Source organism: Sphaeramia orbicularis, chromosome 12 (genome assembly GCF_902148855.1).
Source record: "Sphaeramia orbicularis chromosome 12, fSphaOr1.1, whole genome shotgun sequence".
In the NCBI taxonomy this organism is placed as follows: Eukaryota; Metazoa; Chordata; class Actinopteri; order Kurtiformes; family Apogonidae; genus Sphaeramia; species Sphaeramia orbicularis.
In genome coordinates this window covers 80,575,872-80,596,227 of record NC_043968.1, presented here as the reverse complement: position 1 = coordinate 80,596,227, position 20,356 = coordinate 80,575,872, and the positions used below count along the sequence as shown (strand labels likewise).

General features: G+C 35.1%; 1 protein-coding gene across 1 annotated transcript in view; it reads left to right on the top strand.

The window, feature by feature from the left end:
• LOC115429602 (voltage-dependent N-type calcium channel subunit alpha-1B-like) overlaps positions 1-20,356 on the top strand; it is a 469,655-nt gene that overhangs the window by 24,314 nt on the left and 424,985 nt on the right. Inside the window, exons 4-5 of the mRNA XM_030149195.1 lie at positions 2,183-2,288; positions 11,205-11,344. Coding sequence (XP_030005055.1) covers positions 2,183-2,288; positions 11,205-11,344 — 246 coding nt within the window. The remainder of the gene's footprint in view (positions 1-2,182; positions 2,289-11,204; positions 11,345-20,356) is intronic.

Sequence of the window (20,356 nt, the reverse complement as noted above, 5' to 3'; positions counted from 1 at the left end):
AGCCGTATGTAAATATGGATTTAAAGGGATGAATTAAGTTAATCTTACCCATAAAGACTCAAACATTCAAAACCATCTACTGATCTAAACTGTTTAATACCTGCTGATCCACTAATCCTATCAATCCATGTCAATAATTGGTGTAAAATACAGTTATTCATCTTTTCATGATCATCAGATATGACCATATTTGGACATTCAGAGGCTCCGTAGTTACCGTGGAAACACCGTCATCTTCTACAACCTTGATTCCCCAGTAAAACCCATGGAGCTGGATCAATGGTAGTGGATGGACACAGTGGGTTTATGTTTAGTTAATGACAGATTTAGCTTTTTCTTCAGTTTTCTCAGTTTCTGATATAATAACCTTTGAATTTCCACTGAGCGTTAATGAATATTTACATGATCAGTGAAGTAAATATAGGAAAATACAATATTTATACTGCAAAAACTCAAAATAAAGAGGATAATATTACAATAAATGGTGATAAATTATTTAAATAAGCCAAATATAGTGAAAAATCTATTTGTGAAAAACTACAAAAGTAGCACTGGGTGTTTATGTGTTAAACTGAATAACTTCAAGATGCAAAGCCGTTTTTTTGCAACAATATAGTTCAAGAGCATTGATCAGAAAGTGGAAAATGATAAAATATGTTGTTGGATTTTGTTTTGATATAGGTCACCAGATTTTGATCATGTGAGAATTGTGCCAGGCCTCAGTATGCTCTCATACACTGCAAAAATCCAAATCTTACCAAGTGTACTTTTCTCATTTCTAGTCAAAATATCTCATCACACTTAAAATAAGACATAATCACAGAAAGAGGAACTTTTCAGTGAGATATAAGAACTGATATTTAGACAGTAGCTCTGGAAAATCTGATTTCAAGAAATCTTACCGAGATAATTTTCACTTGTTCCATTTTTGCTTGAATTAAGCAAAAAAAAAAAAAAATTTGAATTAAGCAAAAAAAAAAAAAAAAAAATCTGCCAATGGATTAAGTGAAAATTATCTTGGTAAGATTTCTTGAAATCAGATTTTCCAGATCTGTCGTCTAAAAATAAATTCTTATATCTCACTGAAAAGTTACTCTTAAGGTGATTATGTCTCATTTTAAGTGTGATGAGATATTTGTTCTAGAAATGAGAAAAATACACTTGGTAAGATTTAGATTTTTGCAGTGTGTTGTGTGCTTACAAAACTAACTAAAACATTTAAAAATTATGGATAAAATTCCCTTATTTTTCATCTTTGTCAATGTCAGATTGATATGAAAAACTATAATTAAGGAAAAACAATAAGTAACCAAAACTGTACACTGCAAAAATCTAAATCTTAACAAGTGTATTTTTCTCATTTCTAGTCAAAATATCTCATCACACCTAAAATAAGACATAATCACCTAAAGAGTAAGTTTTCAGTGAGGTATAAGAAATTATTTTTAGAGAATAGATCTGGAAAATTTGATTTCAAGAAACTTTACCAAGATCATTTTCACTTGTTCCATTGGAAGACTTTTTTTTTTTAGCTTCAATTAAGCAAAAAAAAAAAAAATCTTGAATTTAGCAAAAAAAAATATGTTGATTTAAGCAAACAAAAATCCTGAATTAAGCAAAAAAGATCCTGAATTAAGAAACAAAAAAATCTTGAATAAAGCAAAAAAAAAAAAATCTTGAATTAAGCAAAAAAAAAACCCAAAACTTGAATTAAGCAAAAAAAAAAAAAAAAAAAAAAAAAAAAAAATCTTGAATTAAGCAAAAAATATCCTGAAGTAAGCAACAAAAAAATCTTGAATTAAGCAAAAAAAAAAAAAAGCTTGAATTAAGCAAAAAAAACCCCATAAAATCTTGAATTAAACAAAAAAAAAGATCCTGAATTAAGCAAGACAAAAAATCTGCCAATGGAACAAGTGAAAATTATCTTTGTAAGATTTCTTGAAATCAGATTTTCCAGATCTACTGTCTAAAAATCAGTTCTTATGTCTCACTGAAAAGTTCCTGTTTAGGTGATTATGTCTTATTCTAAGTGTGATGAGATATTTGGACTAAAAATGAGAAAAATACACTTGGTAAGATTTAGATTTTTGCAGTGTATTGTCATGTTGAAGTAAGTTTTGTTGTGAAATGAAAGTACAGCGAATGCATGTTCCTTCCTCCAACTGTTCCTTAACCCTCACACTCCATTCGAGTACATGATCCTGGCTACGATCATCGCCAACTGCATCGTCCTCGCTCTGGAACAGCATCTGCCCGCCAGCGACAAGACGCCCATGTCCGAGCGCCTGGTGAGTGTCACACCCGCCTCCTTGGACTTTATTTAGAGTTTCAGTAATAAGTAGTGGAATGCAGCTAAACACTATTGATTGTACTTGTTATTTTTGTGAGTCTTTTCATCATGTTTTTTTTTGTATCTCAAATCCTCATGAACAGGACATCTTACAGCTGTAGACATGATGTGTCCCAATATTTATGTCCATATAGTTTAGAAACATCAATATTTCCTTGAAGTTTAATGGTAGATTTTTCTTCCTCAGTGAGATGTGAAGAAAGTAGATGGTTAGTTGTGGTAGAAAATTACTGTTTACAGTCAGAGCAGGAAAAGGGTCTGGGATACAAAACAATAATGACTAATGTTATAATAGTTTTATATTAAGATAAATACCATTGCATTGGTTAGTTTGGTTTAAATTGTTATCTTTGTTTCCAAAAAATGCCTCAGAGACGGTTTTGACTTAATTCATCTCAACATTGATTGATGTTTATAAACTATATGGACATAAATATTGGGACACATCATGTCTTCAGCTGTAAGATGTCCTGTTCATAATGATTTGAGATAAAAACATCAATTTTTCCTTAAAATTTAATGGGAGATTTTTCTTCCTCGGTGAGATGTGAAGAAAGTAGATGGTTAGTTGTGGTAGAAATGTATTATTTATTATCAGAACATGAAAAATATTTTAGAAATTTAGAGGTAGAACATTTAAAATCATAGTCATGGATAAAAAAAAACAATCAATGTTGAGAGAAATGAAAAAAAAAAAAAAATCTCTGAGGCATTTTGGAAGCAAAGAAAGTATTTTAAACCAAACTAACCAATACAATAATATTTATCCCAATATAAAACTATCTTATAACGTGTCAGTATTGTTTTGTATCCTTTAGTTTCCTGTCTGCATAAGGTTAACTATAATATAGTTTTATATTGGGATAAATATCATTGCATTGGTTGGTTTGGTTTAAATTGTTATCTTTGCTTCCAAAAAATCTCAGAGATGGTTTTGGCTTAATTTCCCTCAACACTGATTGATGTTTATAAACTATATGGACATAAATATTGGGACACATCATGTCTACAGCTGTAAGATGTCCTGTTCATGATGATTTGAGATAAAAAAAAAAAATAAAAAAAAATCAATATTTCCTTAAAGTTTAATGGGAGATTTTTCTTCCTCAGTGAGATGTGATGAAAGTAGATGGTTAGTTGTGGTAGAAATGTATTATTTATAGTCAGAGCATGAAAAATATTTTAGAAATTTAGAGGTAGAACATTTAAAATCATAGTCATAGATAATAAAAAAACAAACAAAAAACAATCAATGTCGAGAGAAATGAGAAAAAAAAAAAAAAACATCTATGAGGCATTTTGGAAACAAAGATAACAATTTCAACCAAACTAACCAATACAGTGATATATATCCCATAATATAAAACTGTATTATAACATGTGTCTGTATTGTTTTGTATCCCAGACTCCATATAGTGTATAAATACTACATGTATCCTCTTTTAGGATGCTCTGCTTCCTGAGTGTTTAACCATGTTTGTCAGCGTGCTTCCTCCACACCTTCATATTTTCTTTATCTGCTGTCTTGTATGCTAGCGGAGCCTCCTGGTCATCTTTCCCTTTTTTTTTTCCCCCCTTCCTACAACTGCTCACATATGCGCTGGGCTTAAACCAGCGTTTGAACCCTGACAGCCACATAACGCAGCTTGAGGATAAACCAAAGAGACTGCTGCACAGGGAGGTCAAGTGGCACACTCTGCCCCATGTACTAGAAAATAAAACTTTAATACTCGCCTGTTTATGCTCTGGAGGGTTTTATAGGTCGGTATGAAGAAGCCATGATTCCTCCCTCATTATCAGCCGGCTCCTTATGTTCTGGATTATCACATTAGCTCCAATGCAAATGTAGCGCTGAAGATGCTAAGAAGTAAAAAAACACCTGAGAGCGTGATTTGAGCGGCACACAATAGAGGAAAAAACCAGTATCCTTTCCATACCTCCTCCACCTTGAGGATGTAATATGACAAGCAGCCTTTTAATTAGAACAAGGGTGTCAGATGCATTTTAGTTCCGGGGCCACATTCAGCTAAATGTGATCTGAAGTGGGCCGGACCAGTAAAATAATAACATGATAATATATTAGAAAAGCACTTGGAGAGCGCAGACCTCCGCCAAGGCAGATCAGTGCCCCCCCCCCATCACCACTAAAATGTAATCATTTGTTCCTTGTGCCAGTATCAACATTTCCTGAAATTTTCATCCAAATCTGTCTATAACTTATCTTGCACATGGACAGACAGACAAACCAACGCCAGCAAAAACATAACCTCTTTGGCTAGCAAGAGGCCCCTACAGACAAAAACAGTGACAAAACAAAACAACAAAACTCAAATTAGACTAATTTCAAAGAAAACTCGTGATATTTGACATTTTTAGTGTTTTCACCAGTTTCAGCCATTTTTGATTTACCGGTCGACCAGCCGTAAGCTATTGTCGTCATGCGGCATCCGGCGTCGTCGTCGTCTGTCGTTGTCTGTCGTTGTCTGTCGTTGTCTGTCGTCGTCTGTCGTCCGTTACAGAAATTTCAATCGTCTTCTTCTGCAAAACTACAATTCTGATTGACTTCAAACTTGGTATACAGCTTCTTTAAGATGATGTCAACAAAAGGTAGGGAAATTATTTGGATCCGGATCTGATTCTGGATTTGGTGTCACTTTGAAAAATTTTCCCATTATAAGAGATAGGAAGTGAATTGATCCAATAAATCAGTAAGTATCAATGATATCAAGTTGGAATTTGAATTTTTTACAGATCTGATTGGAATATGACCAAAACATGGGCTATTTCTGTAATATAATAAATGCACAGAACTGGGTGATAGTAAATGGCATCTGGATACCTTTCCCAAAGCTTTTAATTTGGCTGGTAAGCTACAGGGCCAGTGGTCCTATTTTCCCATTATAGGCTGATACATGAATTTCTGGAATCAGCCTAAAATATTAAAGTCTGATGAGGATTGAAGGATGATTTTCTGGCAGTTTTTTGTGCATGTACATTTTTGCTACGAAGATAACCAGTGGCTAGTAAATTAGAGGAGGTCACAAGCGTTAATTAAATCAGGTTTTGCGGGCTTTCAACTCATGGATTTTATCAGTGGAAACTATGAGTAAAAGCTTAAATTTCTGTTGATTAATCTTTCTGTTTGAACAGACAGACAGATGTCGGCACAAACATGACCTCCTTGGCGGAGGTGATAAATAATGTCAACTCCAAACTTTTCTCTATGTTTACTGTGAAAAAAGTAATATTACATTATGAAAATGTTTACATCTACAAACTGTCCTTTCAAACAATGTGAATAACATGAACAAACTGAAAAAAAAAGTAATTTTAACACTATTATGCTTTAGTTTATCATTTCCGTATGTACATTATAACTTACAGATCACAATGGATCTACAAATACACAAAATATTTAGTAACAGATGAAATATTATTAAAATTGGACTTCTCTGAAGACATTTCAGGTTGTTCATATTTTTTCAGGTTATTCAGAGTTTTTGCGAAATTGTATTTTGTTTTTGTCTAAATACATGAGAACATTCACATTTACAAAGAGAAAAATTGGAGTTGTGAGTATTTATAGGCTATTATGAGATTGAATTGGTCTGAATGTGGAACCTGAACTAAAACGATTGTTAATATCTTCGTGTAGTTTTTGCATTTCGGCTAAAATTTGCTGAGAGGTCTTATTTCTGTCTTTGTGCATAAGAAATCAGTATAAGTCAATCCCCAAAGGAACTTTGTGTTGGTAAATGCAAGTTATGCAAACTTACAGGATTTCTGTTTTGTTCAACATGTTGATGGTCATATGAACTGTTTTCAGGTCAAAAATGTCCAATTTCATCACAATTAATGCTATATTTTCATGTCACAAATGGCCAAGTTCTGTTTGAACTGAATTTACCTGAAAAACAAATATTCTATTCTTTTAGATTCCCCAATTTTTCTTACCAGATTATATACTACATATCACATGTTTTATTTTTACAGGTTCAGTATGGCGTAGGGTGCTGATCCATCCTGCTTATGTTACGCCAATACATGCATTAAGAATGTCACACGTCACTTTTTAAATCAACAGTTTTCTAATAAGCATTTTTTATAAAGAAATAACAATTTCTATATTGTTATTTACTCTTTAGTATGGTGATAAACAATACAATAAATAATTCTGATCCTAGTTTTTGCACAGGGATCATTTGTGGAAACGGTGACATGGCTGCAGAGCATCAGTATGATGGGATCTGTAACAACCATGTCACATCCGTCCACTGCCACATTTTGTGTTTTTGTGTCAGCTGTTATTGTTTTAGATCCACAATACTAACATTTATGAATAAGAGGAGAATTAGCAATAGTAAGTATATAAGTTTATTACCAATAAAGTACTGGTACTGACCAGAGCATCATGGGTAATGTCACGTCCGTCCACCAGCAAAAGTTTTCACATACATGTGCTATTCAAAATCCAGTATTTCTGAAAATAGAGCTTCCACTGTCAAATAATATCAGTAGTCTGTGCACAAATGGATTAGCATTATTTCAACACAGTTCTATGCATTTCTTTCAACTTTTTTTTTTTTTTTTTTTGACAAAAATGGCCACTCATTTGACCCCCTAAGGAAATTTTATCCAATTTCACAAATTCATCCCAGGGCCGGACTGGACCCTTTGGGCAGGCCGTATTTGGCCCCCGGGCCACATGTTTGACACCTGTGCAATAGATGAAAAAACAGCATCCTTTCCATACCTCCTCCACCTTGAGGATGTAATATGACAAGCAGCCTTTTAATTAGAACAAGGGGGCCGACTATTATTTATGAAGCTGTGTCAACAGAGGAGGAGGTGCAACGATAGAAGATCTTCACCGCGAGTACGTCGGATCTATTGCGACTCTTGAGCGCCGCCATCCTCCGGGATTTTCCAAGCCGTCGTTTGAAAGCTCATTTATAATTCAGGAGTGTTTTAGATGTATGTATAATAGATGTTAACACACTCTCTTTACAGACATTTATCCGGGCGGCCCTCCAGCTCTACCATTACATAACGCGTTCAGTTGTTTCGTCTATGAATCTCGTCTTTTTATAGCGGAACAAAATACTGTACGTCACATTGAATGCCTGTCATTACTGTTGAAATGTTGCAGGCCCATGCGGCTTCTCCCATTGGCCAGAAGCTGCTTATCGGCTCCACGACAACATCAACATCAAACTGTTTTTATTCCTTTTTTCTTTCTTGCTGCCGCAGCCTTCACGGTTGATAAAGTAACAACGTATCTATTATCACTGTGTTGTTCACTGTAGTCAGTCAGTGTTGTAGAAAAGGTCACATTTCTTTTAGTGCTCGGCCCTGTCACTCTGCTTTTACGTGATTATTTATGGTGGAGCCTGGGTGATGCTGGGGGTTGGGGGATGCTGTCTTGTCTGTCAGGTTTCTAGTATGCTGCGAGCGCCACAGAGAAACCAAGGGGGGAAGAGAGGTTAGAGTAAGCATGAGATATCCTCTGTTCGTGCCCCGTGAACCGCCCCCGGGCTTTTACAGATATTAATGGAGGCAAAGGGAAAAGTGGCATGTCATACGCGCCTGATCCAGCTTCCTCACTCAAAGCCAGACCCTGGGTCAATGCTGGCACAAACCGAAGTTAATATGTGATCGAACGGCAGCGAAATGGTGAATGTTTGACACTTTATCGACCAGATCAATCACTTTAAGCCAGTGGTTTCCAACCTTTTTTGGCTTGTGACCCCATTTTAACATCACAAATTTCTGGCGACCTCAGACATTCAAAACAGAGACATTTTTTTTGCTAAAATTAATTTGTTTTTGATCATGTAATAGTTTGCTGTACTATGTTACAAATAAACATTAATTTTAGATGACATTTAGTCTGTATAATGTGTATTATTATGGACGGAGGCAGAAAAGCTAGGTGTAGATTAGTGCACAAAGGGAGAATTGGATTTTCCTTGGTCAGGATATGTACAGTCAGTCCAGCTTGGACTTACAAGGCTGACAATTAATACTGAACAAATAAGAAGTAAAAATATGAATTATGAAAGAGCTGCAGCATCTGAAACCGACCACAATGAACATTTGATAGATAAACAGAACCACAGTGCTGCAGTTTCAGACTCACAGTTTGTCTTTTATGGATTGTGATTATCTCTGTCAACTCACCGTATGTATTTTTTATTAGTAAGTTTATTTAAATTTTTTATTTTTTTTTTTATCAATTTCCAGAAATTTCAGCCGACCCCATTTGAATTCCAGGCTACCCCACATGGGGTCCCAGTCCCAAGGTTGAAAAATACTGCTTTAAGCCATATGCACTGTATGGGCAAAAGTCTGTGGACACGTTGAATTCAGGTGTTTCTTTTCTAACAGGGGTCTGTGATACAAAACAATAATGACTAATGTCAGAATATAGTTTTATGTTGGGATAAATATAATTGCATTGGTTAGTTTGGTTTAAATTGTTATCTTTCTTTCCGAAATGCCTCAGAGATGGTTTTTACCTCATTACCTCCACCAGGAGGTATTGTGATCACTTTGTTTTGTGTGTTTGTTTGCGTGTTTTTTTTGTTTGTTTGTTAGCAACTTTACAGGAAAACTATTCCAACCATCTTTGCCAAATTTTACCCACAGATAGGCCTAGGCCCTGGGACCAACCCATTAAATTTTGGGCCAAGTAGGCCAAAGTTCAAGGTCACAGCAAGGTCACAAAATCTGCAATTTTCCTATCTCTCATCATTGAGCAATTTTCAAAAATTCATAAAAAATTCAAAACAACTCCGATTAGCCTCCAATTTGATCCACCCGTAGCTTAGAACAATATCTTGTATCTGGCACAAAATTGTTCACATCTACTGTGGAATGTGGACTCTGTGGACATTTACATTTAACATATAAAATCCCATTTACGACACCTTTCTCTTTATAACTCAACAAATATTGATTGGAGTTTAATCTAATCTGACATACACATGACTGGTACCAAGCTTCACGTTTTTCTGCTGTATGGAACAACCTGGAAACTGTTTAATTTAAAAGAAATAGTCGATCCACACATGGACACTGTTCGGGGTGCTTGGCGGAGGTTTACGTTCTCTAAAGACTTGTTTCTCTCTTAATTTCTGTTTTTTTTTTTTTTTTTTTTTTTTAAACCCATGACTATGACTTTAAATGTTCTACCTCTAAGTTTCTAAAATATTGATGTTTTTATCTCAAATCATCATGAACAGGACATCTTACAGCTGTAGACAGGATATGTCCCAATATTTTTGTCCATATAGTTTATTACCATCAATATTTCCTTAAAGTTCAATGGGAGATTTTTCTTCCTTCATGAGATGTGAAGAAAGTCGATGGTTAGTTGTGATAGGTCAGAGCGCAAAAATATTTTAGAAATTTAAGGGTAGAAGAACGCCATGTGTCCCAATATTTTTGTCTATATAGTTCATAAACATCAATCAATGTTGAGAGAAATTTCTCTTAACTCAGTTTCTCTCAGAGATGTAGTCGTCCTTAAAGGGTTAAGATGCAGAGGACTGTGGACTGACTGTAATGGAACAGGACACATCAGTCATGTGTGAGCTGGGAACAGTTGGCCTTAGTTTGGAGATATTTTAGTCAGTTAATGTGCGTGAAGCAACAGTCTACAAATTTAACGAAGCATCTGCAGAAAAGAACACAGTTTGTAGAAATCCAAATGAACACTGTAAAAAAAAAATCTGTAATTTAACAGAATTTTCACTGTTTATTTTACAGATTTTTCCTGTATTTTTAAGATACAGGAAAATATCAATGAAATGACAAAAATAGACTGTGATTTTGCATGTCAAATGTAAAATAACACGAAAAAACTAACTGTGAATAACCATAAAATTTCCATTTTTTAAAAGAAATTTTTTCTTTTTCCACAGAGAAATACAGTTAAAATACATTTGCAAATGTATTGTAATTTCACAAATATTTCTTTTCTATTTATGAGATTAAACTGTTAATTTAAAGTTTAATACTGTAAATAAACAAACAAACAAATAAAACAAGATAAAATTATTAACAATTAACAGTAAAAATAATTGTTCTGTAAGTTTAACAAGACTTGTTTGTTAATTGACCAATATCTTGTGTAATTACGGGAGGTTTCACAACAAAAATGTTGAATAAATGTATTTTTGTGAATGTATAACATGTATAAGCACTGATAAACTGTCCAAATACAGTTTTTATCAGTGGATTGGACAACTGAGTCTCATTGAAAATTATATATATATAGGTAATTTGATTATTTTAATACATGTAAATATTCCTTATTAAACATTAAAAAGTCAAAAAATACGCAAAATGTCATGTAAAGTTAGGGGAAAACAACCTGTATTTTAATTATGGAAAATTACCGTATTTTTATGGAGATGGTTAATTTCCGTTATTTTACAGAATTTTTTTGGCGCCCCAGCTACCAGAATATTATCGTTTTTTTTATGGTTTTTTAAATTTTTTTTTACAGTATAGGTAAACTGTTCACTAGAATATTTCCCAATGAGTGATGTTTGTAATGTGTGATTGGGTTCGACCACGGCCTCTGCTGATTTCCCATCATGCCCATGCCTGTAAGATCATGCTGTGTGTGAATATTTGTTTTCACTGTATTTTCTTGTCATTCAAAGACGAGGACTCCACTTCCCGCTCCAGTTCTGTTCATGTTTCTGCTAGAAGTGAAAGGAGCCATTTTCTTTTCTCCCCCTAACTTACTCCCCTCTCTTTCACTTAATGCTTCATTAACCACTATCTTACCTCCAACAAAAAGATCTGCCTGCGCCGCTCTCATCCCCTCTCTGTCTTTCTGTAGGACGACACAGAGCCCTACTTTATTGGAATATTCTGTTTCGAGGCTGCCATTAAAATCATCGCCCTGGGCTTCGCATTTCACAAAGGCTCCTACCTCCGCAACGGCTGGAATGTAATGGACTTCGTGGTCGTCCTCACAGGGTGAGTCCCTTCCCCTCTGGGTGTCAGCTGGAGATGGAAAACATAAGTGAAAGAGTGGTTTCTTTTGTGTGTATCTGTGAGCGGCCTGAGAGCCTACGCTGTGGAATCACCTTCTTCCCGTTGGGCTCCGAGTGTCTGTTTTATTCAACAAGTAATCCACCGTGCTTTGCAGATAACATTTGTTGCTTTGGTGCTGAAATTTGTCATGTGGTTAAAGCCTGTTTCGTGCTGGTGTCAGGGCTTAAGTCTGGGAAAACCTCCTTTACGTGGACCTGGGTTTGTGTTTGGAGGTTTTCAGAGTAGATGGCCTTCACTGATACAGGGGTTGGACAAAATAATGGAAACACCTTAAAAAATCAACAAAATATAATTTAATATGGTGTAGGTCCGCCTTTTGCGGCAATTACAGCCTCAATTCTCCGAGGTATTGATTCATACAACTTGTGAATTGTTTCCAAAGGAATTTTAAGCCATTCTTCAGTTAGAATACCCTCCAACTCTTTTAGAGACGATGGCGGTGGAAATCGATGTCTTACTTGAATCTCTAAAACTGACCATAAATGCTCAATAATGTTGAGGTCTGGGGACTGTGCCGGCCATACGAGATGCTCAACTTCATTGGAATGTTCCTCATGCCATTCTTTAACAGTTCTAGCTGTATGGATTGGGGCATTATCATCTTGAGGTGAAGGTGTTTCCATTATTTTATCCAACCCCTGTACGTTTCCATAAAGTTGGAAAAGGAAAGTGTATGTTGTTGTTGTGGTGTTTACATCAGGGTTTCTGCAGCTCAGTAAAAAGCATTAAAAGTCATTAAATAGATTTTGTGAAAATTAAGGCCTTAAATGGCATTAAAAAGCATTAAATTCAATGTCCAGAGGTATTTAAAAATTAAATAAACTTGATGGAAAATAAGTTATTCACAAGTTATTTTGATTATATAAACATTTAATACTTTTGATTGAAAGTATAGTGTGATGATTGACAGGCGGAACCCTTTAATTGGCTATTGTTTATGGCCGATAAACGAAATCACAACACCAGATGCTTGGAATGCAACGTGCTGTGAGCGTGCTCAAGCTGTGGCGAAAGAGCAGAGGGAGTATTAGCAAATGTCTGAAAAATGGGAAAATGCAAGTTTCAGCAGAAGTGATAGGAGGAGTAACTATTCAGAACCTGGTCAAAGCCTGTCGACATAAAACTATATATAAAACTGTATCTGCAGTTGGACGTGGGCATTAAATTAGTTTAAAGTGGCATTAAAAAGGGCATTAAAAAGCATTAAATCAGATTTGCTCATACCTGCAGAAACCCTGTGCATTTTCATCACTAGTATGGTATATTCAGAGCTGATCTTTCCCTTTAAAGTCCACTTGAGAAGCCTAATATTAACCATCAGGCACGATCTGAACCGACTGCAAATACTGAGACTTGTAAAACATCCTATCACTCCTTTAGTGTATGACTAAGAGTAAAATCCATCACTGTAATAGGTATGTAACGGTGCATTCATTTGTGCCAGTTAGGGACCTTCAATACAATACGGAGGTGTACCAATGAATACATGTAGCGTATGTGAAGAACGCAAACACTTGCCTTAAGTTTCCACACCAACCTTGAAGCAGAACGCACACAGTATGAGCAGGGTGGACACAAACAGAACCCATGTGCAATATTTGATATCCTAGACCAGGCGTGTCCAATCCTGTTCCTCGAGGGCCGGTATCCTGCATGTTTTAGATGTTTCCCTCTTCCAGCACATCTGACATTCATTATCAGGCTTCTGCAGAGCTCGATGATAGGCTTATCATTTGAATCAGGTGCGTTGGAAGAGGGATACATCTAAAACATGCAGGATACTGGCCCTCGAGGAACAGGATTGGACACCTCTGTCCTAGACCGACATCTAAGTGGTCCACGCCAGAGGTTGCCCTAGACATTTTTATTGTCAGTCATTTTGATGGACAGTCGTAAAAATTCCGTCATATCATATTATTGTCCGTCATTTCAAATTTGTATTTTTTAATGATAATGAGATATATTTAGTAGTATTTAATGTTCAAAAACATCTCAATGATGCAGCAGCTGTAGTTGCTGCTGGCTGATAAACCAACGTGATATCACGACTTGCATAGTTATATACGCCACTTTTAATTGGTGTGTTATCTGTAGACATTCTAAGCTTTCTTTGTGTTTGTTCACGCAGTGTCAAATCCCATGCACTGAGGGTTAGGGTTCGGGTTATGTGAACCACAGATCTACGCACAAATTGACATGCCATCAGATAACATGAAAGGTAGAAAATGTGTACATATAACACACCAAATGCCATAAGAACTGGCGTATTCCTTGCTTGTCCGTCATCCTTCATCACATCAGTCCCTCTTTTTTCACCGTGTTTATCAATGCCATCACATTTACTGGGCTTTTTAAAATAACTATGGAGACTCGGCTGTCTTCACATTTTACACTAGTAAAGCAGCATCTAATTTTGGCTAAAGTCAACGAAACAACGACACAAGACTTGACACTGACTGACTCATATGTACACTCACCATCAACTGGACAGGGGGTCTGCTACAGGTGGACTAACGGGGAGTCATTTGACTGAAGTACCGCTGTTGTATTCAGTGTAGAGGTGAACAGTGGTGCTGTTGGTTCTATACAGGTAGGAGGCTGTTATGGAATGTTTGATGCCTTCTTAAGAGACAGACAGACCAGCGATCCTGCAGCAGGTTCTGGTCACGGTGTTGTGTGAAATTTTCTTTGGTAGATTACCCTCAGTATTTTAATCTATCAAAATGACGGACGTCCTTCAGAATTTTCAGTCATTTAAAAAAAAAAAAATCCGTCAATGACGGAATATTTTCGGTTAACACGACCTCTGGTCCATGTGCTGTACACATGCTGAAGGTGAACCAGTACAGCAGCTCAGAGCAGCATCACAAGTACAAAGACAGAGTTGGAAGACCCTCCGTCTTCTATAAGGTCTGGATTTGGGAGCATTTTGGATTCCCTGTCAGTTATGTCAATGGAGAGAGACAAGTCGACAAAACAAGAGCAGTGTGCCGGCATCGTTTCGTGAAGATCGGTTATATTTCTGGTTACACGTTAAATTTCATAACGCGTTCAAAACGACACCACCCAACCGTTCAGACCCACACAGTAGTATAAAAACTTCAGCTATAGAATGACACTTAATCGTTCAGAATATGTTGCATTTACTTACTTCAGTAAATAAAAAAAAAGAAATTTGTCTCCTTCACTGTACCAAAAACTTATTTAAAATGTAATGAACCGAAGACCCCTGTACCGAAAACATACCAAACTGAAATTTTTCTGTACCGTTACTACCCCTACACTGTAATGATTCAAACAAGAGCTTGCTGATGTCCTATCATATGTTGGCTGTTATAATCCTATTTCTGCATATTTTATTTCACGTGGCCTTTATTCTAACCTGCCTGAGCCTCAATGTCTTTAAATAATTAATATTTTTTATTGCAAAGAACAAAAAAACAATGAACAAAATAAAAGAATGAGTTTGCGCCTATCACAGCATTAAGAAAAAAGCTGAACAGGAGCACATTTTACATGAAAATAGTTGAACCCAAGTATTACTGTGCAAAAAAAAGCAGTAGGAATGTCAAAATCAACAGGTTCATTTTATAATGAAGAACTTCTACTTTTGCCTTATTTAAATAAACATTTTTACATTTTCAGGAGAGGAAAAATATTTTTTAACTGCGATTACCCACAGCAAATTGTGCATTAAGTTTTTTTTTCTACTGATTGCTGATTTTTTTCTACTGATTGCTGTACAATTTTATAAAAATGAAAGAATTCATCCAAAAACAACAACCCAGTTAAGTATTAACAAGATCAGAGGATGTGAACGGACTCAAATGTTATCCTTCATTGCAGATTTTAATGGTATACATCAGCATTTGCAAATTCAGCAGCGTATTATTTACAGTCTTGCTCAGTCCTTCAAATGTGCCCAAATGGTCTGATGTATTCAGGTACAAATAATGAAAGAAGCCAGTTACATTCAGAAAAGGTCAAACATATGGGATGTAACGATATGAAAATTTCATATCACGGTTATTGTGACTGAAATGATCACGGTTATCATTATTGTCGCGGTATTGTTGAAATTGTGCTCAAAATGTTCAAAAAGTACTAATACACACACTAAAATAATTTAACCAAGTTCAATCAAATCAAACTTTATTTATATAGCGCCAAATCATAACAAAAGTTATCTCATGACACTTTACATATAGAGTTGGTCAAAACCAGACTCTCAAGTTGTATTTTGAAAGAAAAAACAAAACCAAAAAATAAATAAATAAAAAAAATAAAATAATTGGCATAGTGCACTTTCTCTTGGCAGAAACATTTTTCAGTCCTTTTGATTTTGCCTTTATATACTACATAAACAAATGTTTACTATACCCATGTTTGTTATCTTTTCATTTATATCATCTGCGTATTATTTTTTTCACTTTAACCTACTATATCAGCACAAAAGGACAAAAAACACAAAAAATATATAAAATCCGATTTGAAAAATGTATATAATTTATTGCATAAAAAACACAAAGATGCTTAACGAACCTTTTCAGAGACTTTAAAAGTGAATATTGGTTCCAAGTATTAGGTATAGAAAATCAAAATGGTAAAACTACACTCAAATATTTGACATAAAGCATATCTTTACGTAGGCGTTTTCTATGGAAAAGTGTGGTAATCAAACACGGTTATCATGATAATTAGAATTTTAACGGTATAACTAACCGTTGGCAATTTTACCGCGGTTTTTCGTTAGACCGGTAATCGTCACATCCCTAATGGTATGTTTTGTATTTCTTCATTGTCATTTAAACATTCCATCATAGACGCACTGTAAAACAAAATTACATTGCATTGGCTACAGTTAAAAACACAGAAAAACCACTATGAATGCAGTAAACAAGATGAAAATAATCAGTTGAAAAATCTCTATAAATCTTCATGAATAAATAATGGACACAATAAAATCTACCACCTGTTACTAGTTGTTATGCTACGGAGCTCAACATTTTTCTTCATAGTTGATAGTTCCAGTTGTTCAGCTCATAGTGGATCTCAGACATTTTGGTTTCCTGGGTTGGAAAGCTGTCAGTCTATTCTGTTTCGGAGTCACATAATGACTTGTGTTTCTTATAAAAAAAAAAAATGTCATGAAAAGTCAGCTCCAGAGGCGTTCGGGGCCAGTGCTCCTGGGATTTCAACATAGGCAACCATGACCCATTGTCTGGATGCTTCTGTGGTTCTACTTCTCTGCCTTTTTACATTCTGGGCAAATCAGGAAGCTGACGACATGAAGCTGGAATTATGACAATATGTCTGTGAGCTGGTGCTGGTTTTGGCTGGATGAATGCAAGGCTTTTTACTTCAGCTTTCACATGTTCTATTTTTTTATTTCTTTAAACCCCAAATAATTCCCACGTTGGTGCTGAAACATGAAAAACCTAACTTTAATTTCACATATCATCTGTACCCTTCGCACTGCAGCCACAGCTTCTGCAATTTATATCACCGAGACAAAAATATCTTCTTTTGGCGGTGCTTAAAATTGGTACCCAGGGCTGTAGCGCCTTCTTTTAACTATATTCAACTCGGTATGTCTCTGTCTTACTGTGAAACCTTTAGCAGAGGAAGGCTTAAGCAGCAGTTGACGGTGGTATCTTAAGACGAGGCGTATATTTTTGTACCATATGGACGCTTGATTTGCATGTGAAAGAGGCAACTAAGAAATGTGACATTGCTTATAGCATCTGATAAGGCTCACGGCTTTCTGCGAACAGTCGTTACACGCGGTTTTTGATGTTGAAATGGCAGCTTGAAAATCTCTAAATGTGGTGTAAAAAATGTTATGTATATTTAATGTGTTTTTCTGTTGTCTTTAGTAGGACTGTAAGAAAATATCGGTTCTGCAATATATCGTGATATTTCATTTCACAATACTGTATCAATATTAAAAAGTATTGTATCGGTATTTTTAGGTATTTATTCAAATGCAGATATTGTGGAGGTTCATTTTTGTTTTTTTGTTTTTCTTTTTTGTTTGTATTTTATTTATTATTTAATACTGTTTTATTAAATAATGTTAGTTCCTTTGTTGGGATTGAACTAAAATAATTTTCTGCTGTTCTGAACTAATAGAACATGAACATTTGAACAGGATCTTAAAGTGTCATGTCTGTAAAACATAATTTAAGTTTCAACACAGGAACATTTTGTGAAATAACGTTAGATCCTGTTGTGATCAAATAAAAATGTGCTCAGTATTTGTAAATATTTCTGGCGTAATTCAATTCTTTCAGGAAATAATCATTTAAAAAAAGAAACAAAAAATTGTCTTTTTAACAGTATCCTGATATATTGTGATATATCGTATAGTGATTTGTATCATATCACCAAATTCTTGCCAATACACAGCCTTAGTCTTTAGGGTCTTTTTCGTTTGTATTCTCACAAATCACTAAGAATATGTTTAAATATTTTTGTCTTATTTAATTTTTCTCACAATATGCAAATTTTTGTTGTCCTTGTTAATTGATTTGAAACATGTAGGAAGGAGAAGTCAATAAATCAATAAAAATATGGTAACATAACACACAGAAAGCAGCAAATACAGTTACTGAATAAACATTTTGTCGTTATACCATACCATACCACACCATACCATACCATACCATACCATACCATACCATACCATACCATACCATACCATACCAACTAGGGATGCAAATTATTGATTCATCCATTAATCATTAGTTGGTTGACCTTATCGATTACCGATTAATTGATAAGCGGCAATTTTCCGGCAGCCTTCGGACAGGTGTGGACAAGGGCAATTAACCGACAATTAATAATTTAATCGAGCAAATTCTGGCCAAAGTGTCGTACACAAATCATAAAACAAGGGAATTAATAAGTAAAAACAGTGATAAGACAGGATACAAAGTGGGCTAAGAACAACAAAATACAACCATCATAAAAACAAAGACAAATTAGAATCTGGTAAAAACAACATAGGAAATCTAAAAAACATCTCACTCATTGATTAAAAGCCAACGAGAAAAAGTGTGTTTTTAGACGTGATTTAAATACAGGCAGAGACTGAGCCTACCTAACATCTAAAGGTTACTGGTTCCACAGTTTTGGGGCAATAACAGAAAAGGCACGGTTAGAGTGGTTTTGCATGTTCTGCTTCTACATTTCTGAGATGTTCTGAAGAGTTTAAAACAAACTATTGACCATCTTTGCACTATTTTCATTTTTGTTTTGTATATAATCACATCATCAACGTACGGTGACTTACAGAACATTATATCAGAATAAAGAATATTAACAAAACAAGCACTAAATCCATATTCGGTATATAATTTTTAGATGGAGGAACTGTCATTCACTGGTTTCTGAACTGACATTTTGTGTTGACTTTTTGGAGATGGAAGTGATCGTATTTGGATAAAAGGGCGGAGCTGCAGGAGCTTGAGTGGCCGTAGTTGAGTTGATGCAAAATGTTAGCTTACTGATGTGGTGAAATTGCAAACTTAAACGTTGTGTAAGAACATCCTTTCACAGTCTTGTTAGTGTTACCTTTCAATTTACAGCTACAGTAGGAGCTGTGTGTCAGAAAAAAATTTGGTTTTGTGTGATTAAGTAGGGTAGGTGGGTCACTCAGGCATTTTTGGGGAATTTGGCGCGACGTGCATTGTGGGAAGTGGAGCTCCACGAATCCGCATTATGGCTGAAGCGAGTGACCTACCCGCTCTGTAAACAAATGGATTGTTTATGGGGGAGTACACTTCGAAATTGTTCACCGTGAGGGAATAGATTCAGGTAAGTAATCACAGAAAGACTTAAGGATTCGTGATACTTAGGCTATGACTCGGGTTTAACAGATATTAGGGATGTAATGATATGAAAATTTCGTATCACGGTTATCGTGACCAAAATTATCATGGTTATCATTATTATCGCGGTATTGTTGAAATGTGCTCAAAATGTTCAAACAGTACTAATACACACACTGAAATAATTTAACCAAGTTGTATTTAAAAATAAATAAATAAATAAAATAATTGGCACAGTGTACCTTCTGTTGGCAGAAACATTCAAGTATTAACCCTTAGTGGTCTGAGCCTATTTTGGCCATTTTTCAGTACTTTTGATGTTGCCTTTATATACTATATAAACAAATGTTTACTATACCCATGTTTGGTATCTTTTTTTTTCCAGCACAACTTCATTTATATCAACTGCCTATTATTTTTTTCACTTTAACCTACTATATCAACACAAAAGGACAAAAAACACAAAAAAAAATATAAAATCCGATTTGAAAAATGTATATAATTTATTGCATAAATAACACACAGATGCTTAACGAACTTTTTCAAAGACTTTAAAAGTAAATATTGGTTCCAAGTATTAGGTATAGAAAATTAAAATTGTAATAAATTAAAACTATACTCGAATATTTGACATAAAAGCACATCTTTACGTAGGCGTTTTTTCCCCTAAAAGCGCGGTAATGAAACACAGTTATCATGATAATTAGAATTTAAACGGTAATGCTATCCGTCTGCAATTTTACCGCGGTTTATCGTTATACCGGTAATCGTTACATCCCTAATCAAGATATGATAAATAATTGTTTACGAAAGTCATGTGCAGCTTTAAACCTTAAATAATTCGTGATTTGACATTGATTGTAACAGTTTCGGACATCAATTAGCGTGAACATTTTTTATCCACATCATCCATCCATCCCTAAATAAAAGTGTAAAATGAGGTTTTCTGCTTCATTAGGTCCCTACACTAGTCATCTGTTTATTTATGCAGGCAATGATAATAGCTCACTGCAAATGCGAGTCAAACTACAGATTAATATGACGCTGGGTATTTCCCTCGGTTGCCTTTGCTTTCCTATATGTTTGAGATGCTTTTAATCCC